The sequence below is a fragment of the Neophocaena asiaeorientalis genome, unplaced genomic scaffold (genome assembly GCF_003031525.2).
Source record: "Neophocaena asiaeorientalis asiaeorientalis breed wild unplaced genomic scaffold, Neophocaena_asiaeorientalis_V1.1 scaffold606, whole genome shotgun sequence".
In the NCBI taxonomy this organism is placed as follows: domain Eukaryota; kingdom Metazoa; phylum Chordata; class Mammalia; order Artiodactyla; family Phocoenidae; genus Neophocaena; species Neophocaena asiaeorientalis.
In genome coordinates this window covers 585,452-593,554 of record NW_020173687.1, presented here as the reverse complement: position 1 = coordinate 593,554, position 8,103 = coordinate 585,452, and the positions used below count along the sequence as shown (strand labels likewise).

General features: G+C 60.9%; 1 protein-coding gene across 1 annotated transcript in view; it reads right to left on the bottom strand.

Annotated features, from left to right (window-relative positions):
- Positions 1–1,406: 1,406 nt before the first annotated feature.
- Positions 1,407–8,103, bottom strand: part of EEF1A2 (eukaryotic translation elongation factor 1 alpha 2) — a 17,363-nt gene continuing 10,666 nt past the window's right edge. The window contains exons 10-12 of the mRNA XM_024750170.1: positions 7,360–7,731; positions 1,682–1,818; positions 1,407–1,468 (exon numbers count right to left, since the gene is read on the bottom strand). Of these exons, the coding sequence (XP_024605938.1) occupies positions 1,407–1,468; positions 1,682–1,818; positions 7,360–7,731 (571 nt within the window). The remainder of the gene's footprint in view (positions 1,469–1,681; positions 1,819–7,359; positions 7,732–8,103) is intronic.

Sequence of the window (8,103 nt, the reverse complement as noted above, 5' to 3'; positions counted from 1 at the left end):
CCGCGCCGGCTCCGCCCGCCGCCTCGCCCCGCCCCCCCACCTCCGTTAACTCCTGCGCCGCCGCCCCGGCCGCGGGAGGGAAGGGGAGGAGAGGAGGGGGAAGAAAGAGGAGGGAGGGTGAGGCTGCGCCACCCCGCCGACCTCTTCCCGCCCCTCCGGCCACGTGTGCCCTGACGAGGGGATCCGGCGCCCTGGTCCCCTCTGGGGTGGGCAGGACCGGGCAGGCACACGCCTGAGCAGAGACCCCAGCTCTCCCCGGGATCCCCAGGCGGTGCGACAGGCCGCAGGTGAATCCTTACCAGCTGGGCCCGGACTGGACCCCTTGGAGCCGGGGAGGCCAGGCTCTGTGTTAGAAGGCCCAGCTCCCCGGGACCTCATGCTCCTGGCCTCTAGATGGGCCAGGCATGAGGACGCTTTAGACCCCAGGCCCTTGGTTGTGCAGGGAGGAAGGAAGGTTGTGCAGGGAGGTTGTACAGGGAGGAAGGAAGTGTGGAGACTCCCTTCCTAAGAGGTAGCGTGAACTGGACCTTGGAGAGGACGTCCCCGCGGGGGAGACAGCTGGGGAAGGTGGGGGTTTGCAGAGGCTTCTCGGCAGGAAGGAGGGTCAGGAAGCTCAGACCTGAGAGACACCCCGGGGAGCCTTGAAGTCCCCCAAGGGGCCTGGGATTTGTTCTGCAGACCCCAAAGAGGCCCGAGGCAGGGGCAGGGGACTGGAGAGTGGGCCCCAGGGCAAGACCTAGGCCTCAGGAGAGCAGGCTCTGGACGCAGACGGCAGCGTGTCCCCTTGGCGGGGAGTGGGCAGAGTTGGCCTCCCCTGTGGCTGTGGGTGTCCTGGGGGGTCACTCAGGAACCTGCTGCTGGAAGGCCAGGGGGCTCATTCCTCAGCTCCCGAGGGGCCCCTGCACACTCGATGCTGTCGCTCCTCACAATGCCCCCCCTGGACCCCCCATCTGCACACCTAGGACGGTGTTGGCTTCAGGGGCCCCTCCTGACTACACCCAGACCCCTCCCACATTCACCTGGCATCGTGGGATGTACCAAGCGAAAGGCCCTGTTTAGTAGCTGGTGATGCCCTCACCGGTAACGGCTGCTAACACAGGACCCCTGGCGCCAGGTCAGCTGTGTCGTTTGCCCTTTGGGTTCCAAAGGCATTGGCGTGGTTTTGTTTTTCTTCAGTTGGGCAGAAAGCATAACGGACAGTGCAGGCACAGGGCTAAGTCATCTAGAATGTTGGAGAGACCACAGCGCATGCCACACCCACACCTGTGAACACAGGTGCATCCCAGGGGCCACACTCCTGACCCCCACCTCCCTGCCTCCAGGCCTGCTCACTAGCTACAATCTCCAGTGTTAGGTGGGTTCTCCCCCGCTGAGCCCAGGCCGAGGGAGGAGACAGAGGCCCTGGATTACGAACGGGAAGAAGGGGCCACTGCGTCCCGCATGTACTGGGTCTGCACGGGGGTGACGTCTGGGGGACACACATGCTCAGTCCTCAGAAACTGGGCGAAACACCTGGGACTCAGACGTGCAGACACCGCGAGGGCTGGGCCACCCCCTCCTGCTGAGGGGAGGCCTCCCAGACCCTGGGGTGCCACCTGGGCTGAGCATGGTCCCTCCCTGGGGGAGCCCCTCCCCAGGGTTGGATGGAGAGCAACGTGAGCCCACGGTTAGCGTGGCTCACCGAGGATGAAGGTGTCACCTGTGCGGGGGCATTGAGACAGCAGCAAGGTTTGGGCTCGGCGTTCCAGGGCACTGAGCAGGCAGAAAGGACGGCACGTCCCTGAGGTCCGAGGGGCCCCTGGCTGCCTTCGTGACCTCCTGGGGGAGGCGGTGCTGAGAGGGAGCCCCCACCCGGCTGGAAGGGGACTGGGCTCGGTTGCAGGCATCCCCCCCCTCCCCGAGCCCCTGCTCGCTTGTCTACGGTGGCGTTGGCACCAAGAGCTTCACCGCATCTCTTGGAGGTTCCGGAAGGCGAACACCGCGTCAAGGTTTGAAAACCTCTGCTTCCTCTGTTTAGGGTGTCCTTTCCGTGATCATTTGTGTTTTCAATTTTGTGTCTTGCACACCACGGGCTGTGCACTGTTAGCAGTCTGGTCCCCAGCGCCCCCAGCCCTGCCACCTACGCAAAGCAGGTCGTTGCAAAGAGTCAGTCGGGGTGAATTTCATGCAAGTGACAGAAATTCCATTTATTTAAAAATAGATGGGAAAAGCTTTCAGGCTCAAGCCATCTTTGCCAAGACTGCACTGACGGGATCCAGAGAAGGGGAGTGGAAAAATTCGGATGCACGCGATGCCCAGCCCCAGTTTGGGGAGAAAGCTTCCACCGGGACTCTGGGGCGGCCGCTGCCCAGGCCGGGCGCTGTCCTTTCAGCACCACCCCAGAACCTTCTGAGCCCAGCCCAGTCTTCTTTTGCCCTCTCCCCTGGCCTCCTCCTCCTGTCCGCCACATCACCGGCTACACTGCGCTGTCACATCAGAGGCCAGCTCAGAGTCTCACCCCCTGCCCCCCAGTACTCCTGTGTGTTCCCTTCCTGTGGGGGAGCTCACCACGCAGGGCTGTGACCTTGCTTCCCGGCCCGGCTCCCCTGCCTTTGGGTGCATCTCACTCACCGTCGTGTCCCCCAGAGCCTGGCACCGATGAGGCCCACGCTGTGAGGTCAGGGCATGTCACAGCGGCTGGTGTCGGAGGCCATATGGAAGCATCTGGATCATCCCCTCTTTGGGAACCTTCATGGTGACCCCTCCCACGGCTCAGACCACGGGCTCAGCATTTCCCGGGAAGCCGCTTCTCCACAAGCCCAGGGGTTGTGACTCTAGCTTCACAACAGACAGACGGTGGAACCAGAAGACTTCAGAGCACAGGGGAGTGAGTGGAGAGGACGCAGGCTTCCCCTGGCCGTCCGTCCCGTCCGTCTGTCTGAGGGCCACCAGCGGCAAGGTCCCGCAGGCCATCCCCGGGGGAGGCAGCTCTGGCACCCTGCTGTGGGATCCCTTTTTGTTCAGCCCCGTCTGATGCTTTGTTGACACCTGTGGTCACCAAAAATATACTTACATCCCAGTGTTCAGCCACGCTCAAGTTCATGGCCAGTGACCACATGGACATGAGGGGCAGACCCTGAAAAGCAGAGTTTCCTGTTTCACCACCACCCCATTTCCTCCCGGTAGAAAAGAAGCAAGCTGCTTTCCCAACCACACCGCCTCCAGAAAAACAGATGGTCCCCCAGAGGCCCAGAGGGAAAACTCCACCAGGCCGAGAAGCAAGACAATTTGGGGAAATGAGAAGAGACAGGTTCTCAATCACATAACCTGGGTCAGGGCTGTTGTCGTCTTAGTGCTATGATTTGGGCAACAGGAAGCACCTACCCAGACAGAAAGTCCCACCCCCTCCAAGGAATTTTCCGTTATTAGGAGGAAGGGCTGTATTATTTATCCAGCTCATGGAGGGAAAAAAGAAGTGAGGAAAAATTCAAGATATGAAAGCATTGATTTTTTTTAAACATCTTGCACTAAAGTCAATATAAATTTAATTTATAGGGTTTTCTTTTAAAGGATCAGAACCCTCAACAAGCTTCCCGAGCCCCAGCTAACTGCACGTGGGAGCTGACCTGCATTTTTCAGCCGCCAATAACACCTCGACACCAGGAGTCCTTGGTCGCCTGTGGCAGCGGAGACAGGCTGGGCAGCAGAGGTGGCCCTGGAGGCGTCCAGATGGGTGGGAACCATCGTGTGGGTTCTGGGCTCTCAAGGGGGCCCCCCTTGGCCATCTGCCCTCAGGCCCCGCCCCCACTCTCTGCGGGGGACCCGTTTCCAGGAGCAAGGGGTACGGGGGGTTTGTTTGGGAGGCTGTGCCTTTTGTCATCTCTGAGGTGTGATCCAGGCCCCACCAGCGCTCTCTCTCTCTCCGAGTCAATGCTCCCATGACCCACTTTCCTCGCCGTGGCCTCTTTACCTGTGTGACCTGGCCCGGCGGTCGCAGACCCCCACCTCTCTACCCCACGTCCCTTCCTCCCAGCTCCCCGCCCTGGGCACACGACAGCTTCAAGGACCCTCAAGCAGGTAAAGGGGGCTTTGAATATACTCTTCCCTCTGGCAGGAATGCTGTTCCCTCCATTAGCACCCGAAGGTCCCTGTGGTTCTCAGGGAGGCCCTGCTTGTGGATCTCCCCTGAGGTGTGACTCCAGCCCCAGCTCTCAGGTTCCCCATCACAGTCTGAAACTGTGTTACTTATTGGCTCACCACCTGTTCATCCCCCAACCCCACTAGACGGGGAGCTCAAGAGGATGGTGCCACACTCACGGCCCCGTGAACACACCCACGGCCCCGTGCACGCTCACGGCCCCGTGTACGCTCACGGCCCCGTGCACACACGTATAGCCTCATGCACACAGCCCCATGCACACTCTCACGGCCCCTGGCCCAGCCCACAGAAGCTGCTCGTCAACATTCCCTGACTGAGTGAACACATTTTTCTAGAGCTAGATGTTGCTTGGAGCCTCTAGCCAGGATGTGTCCCTGATGACCAGCCTGGGGCTTGTGTGGCTTAGGGTCTGCCCAGGTAGATCACAGGCAGATGTGAGCTGGAGTGCGATGCCGTGGAGACAGGCTGCCCACCAGCAGAGCGGTCAGCCACCCTGCCCGCACACGGGCGTGGGCACCTGGGTCCTGGCTGCCAGCCCACCGCCAGCCCCGGCTCGCTTGAGTGCCCGGCTTGCTTGGCCAGATGTCCAGTAGGCTTTGGACAGAGCTGTCCAGCCTGGGGCAGGGCCCGTGGGTTGTCAGAGTCCCCCCCACCCCCGGCCCCCTCACCCAGGACAAGGTCACCACACACTAAGCCAGGGAGGTGGGACAGAAAGGCTGGACTCTTGGACCAGCAAAACCAGGACACATCAGCCTAGACAGAGCTGGAGCCCTCAGCCAGCACCACGGGCTCAGGCAGGGTGGCCCCTGACAAATCACTCCACCAGCAAACGCGGCTCCACCGCACAGCGTTGCCAGAGGCAGGGTGCTGCCGGCTGCGGAGCGTAGCCCTGGGGCGGCCCTGGGGGCTCATCCAAGCTGGTCAAGTGACCTTTGCAGAGCCCAGGGGTCCTCGTTGGTCGAGTGAAGAGAAATGGCTCCCGCCTCATGGGGCTGCCGGGGGGTGCTGAAAGGAGGTGACCCTGAAAACACCACCCAGCACAGAGCAGCATCCATGAAACAGCAGGGAGATATATGGTGACCCCAGCCCTGGCTTAGAAGCACCCTCTTCCTTGGTTTCTTACAGACCCTCCCCCATGGGAGAGTCCCCCAGCTCAGACACGCTGACCCCCTCCCTTCTTGGCATCCACCCACAGACATGACATCCACTTAGGCCAGTCATTCTTACCCAGGGCAGCTTTGTTCCCCAAGGGACATCTGTAACGTCTGGAGACATTTTTGGGTGTCATGATGGGCACAGGTGCTATTGGCATCTAATGGGTAGAGGCACAGAACAGGCTCCTCACCCCCACAACAGAGAATTATCTATCCCTGGATGTCAATAGTGATGAGGTTAAGACACCATGATTTAGGTTAACAAGGTCTTCTCTCAAGTTGCAAATATTTCCGAGGAGTTAGCCATTCACCCCTTAGTATAAAATAGTGCCAACAAATGGATTTTCTCCCTAAAGCTCCTAATAATACCCAAGCCAAGGGATGAGAATTTTCACGGCAGGAGTCCACAGTGTTGGGAAGGAGAGCAACTCTCCCCGACCCCAGGAAGGGCTTTGGGCAGGGCAAGCATCTGTGTGAGGGGCACACTTGCCAAGAGGCAACAGGACGGCTCATCATCAGAGCTCGACAGAGTAACCCTCAGTTTTCCATGTTGCTATTTTCTAGCCTGATGACAGAATCTACCTTGACACCATGCAGAATAGTGCCGTCTTTGCTTCTGTTTCACGGCTCTGTCTGTGTGTAACTGGGCAAGGTGCTGGACCTCTCTGGCCCTCGTAAATGATACCACAGGCTTGTTGCAACCATTCACGGAGTTAAGGTTTGCATAGCACTTAGAACAATGTCTGGCATGAGTAAGCATTATATAAGCTTTAAAGTAAAAATAAATGAATCGATTCCAGGGCTGGCTCTGCAATCCTGCATTTCCAACATGTACCACCTTCCTCAACACTTGGGGGGAGGACCCTGGGTTTCCAGAGACACACAGTAAAGAAGGGATGAGAGGACACCAGAGGCACCTAGCATCCCAGAGGCCTCACCCCCACGCCAGCGGAGGCAGCTGCAGGCTTCCAAGAGAGCCGGGGCTCAGGGGAGCGCCATCTAATACAGACCCCAGCCCTAAAGGTGCGCAGAGCACCCATCCAGGTCCTGCCCACTCTGAGGGGCAAGAGGTTTGCTCAGAGGCCAGAGATGGAAGGGGACATTTCACAAGCTCCCACCGTGGGGTTCAGAAGCATGATCCCCACCCCCTTCCCTGCCCCTCTTCCCTCCTTTGTTCTGTCCTCCAGCTCCCCTTTTGGCTCAGCTTTGCCGCCGCCCCCCACTTTCTGGGCAGCTGAACCCCTGACACCAGGACCCCAGCCATCTCGAAAGACCCAGCTTCAAACAGCAGCTGGCACGGTCTTTGTCACCAGAGCCCAGGGTGAGCCCTCTGGGCCAGGGAGCTGGGCCCATCCGTCACGCGGGGCTGGCACAAGCCCAACCACAGCTCCTATGCCCCCCAGAGCTGCCAGCATCCCTGACAAGAAGATGGCTTCGGAGCCTGGGGCCACTTCACCGAGCATCTTCACGGAGACGGTCCAAAGAGAATGATCTGGTCCCTGCCCCACTGACCCTTCCAGGTCCACCCACTCCGCCTGGGGCGGACACGGAACAGGCAGGGCCTGGGAGCTCTCGCCTCCCCCACCCCTGCTTCCGGCCGCACTCGGCCCGCAGCCCAGGCCCAGCCCCCAGTGTGCGGCTGATTGGACCTCTGTGCTGGTAGCTGATTCGGCCGGGCTCCCAGCCACGAGCCCACGTCTGAGCGGCCCTCACCCTCCCCAGCCGACCCCCAAAGAGAGACGCCAGGAAAGGAAGCAGCTCCTCTGGACACCAAGCTCCGTTCCTCCCCAACCCACCCAGACCCACCCCAGTGAAGTCGTGAGCAGCCAGCGCAGCCCCCAGCCGGCTTCTCCCCGCTCGGGCGCGGGACCGGGGAAGCTCCCCAGCGCCGCTTGAGTCCAGCCACCCACGGCGCCCTGGGCTCAATCCTGACTCCAGCCAGCCAGCCAGCAGTGCAGCTACAGCCGGGACACAGCTTGTGCGGGCGCACACACACACTCGTGCACACGTGTGCATGCACACGCGTGCTCCCTCAAGCACGCACGAGGTGCACGCATGCGCACTCACCTGCACACATTCGCTGCCCGGGCTCCCGTGGGCTCCAGGACCCCCACCATGTTCTCCCCACACTCCACACAGCCACACGCAGATGTGCACAGCTCCACACCCAGGTCACACTCACACAGGTGTGCACGGCTAGGTACACACACCAGGGGCACTTGTATAACCTGGCACACCCACGGTCCCACTCCGAGACGCACCAGGGCACCCAGGAGGAGACACACCCACAGCCCCCCACAAGGGCGGTCACTCCCTGGCGAGAAGCCCTGGGGTCTGAGGCCGCCATCCAGACACAGGACTGTCACCACCAGGGTCACCCAGGTCCCTGGGGGAGGGAGGGAAGGTGCTTCCTGTCTTGAGGGCAGGGCGCCAGGAGCCCTGGAGAGACAAGGGCAGGAGACAGACCAGATGTGGCCGGCTCAGCAGGACCCTGCAGCCCCGAGGACCCATGAATTTTTCGGAGGTACCCAAAGTGCAGATTGAAGGTGCCAGTTGGGTCCTGGCAGATCTTGCTTTCAATTATTCCCCAGCCCAGCAGAGGGTGGAAGACCCAGCCCCGGGCCTCAGCTTCAGGGGGCAATCGCCCAGCCCTGTGGCCCCCACGTCCTGCGTGGCAGTCCAGACATCCAAGCCCAGTGTGAGCGCTGGTCTGTGCCCCCCGCTCGGGTCCTGGCCCTGAGGCTGTACCCCCGCCTGCACCCCAGGGTGCCCTGTCCGGGCTGTGGTGCCACCCACCCTGTCCACCCACCC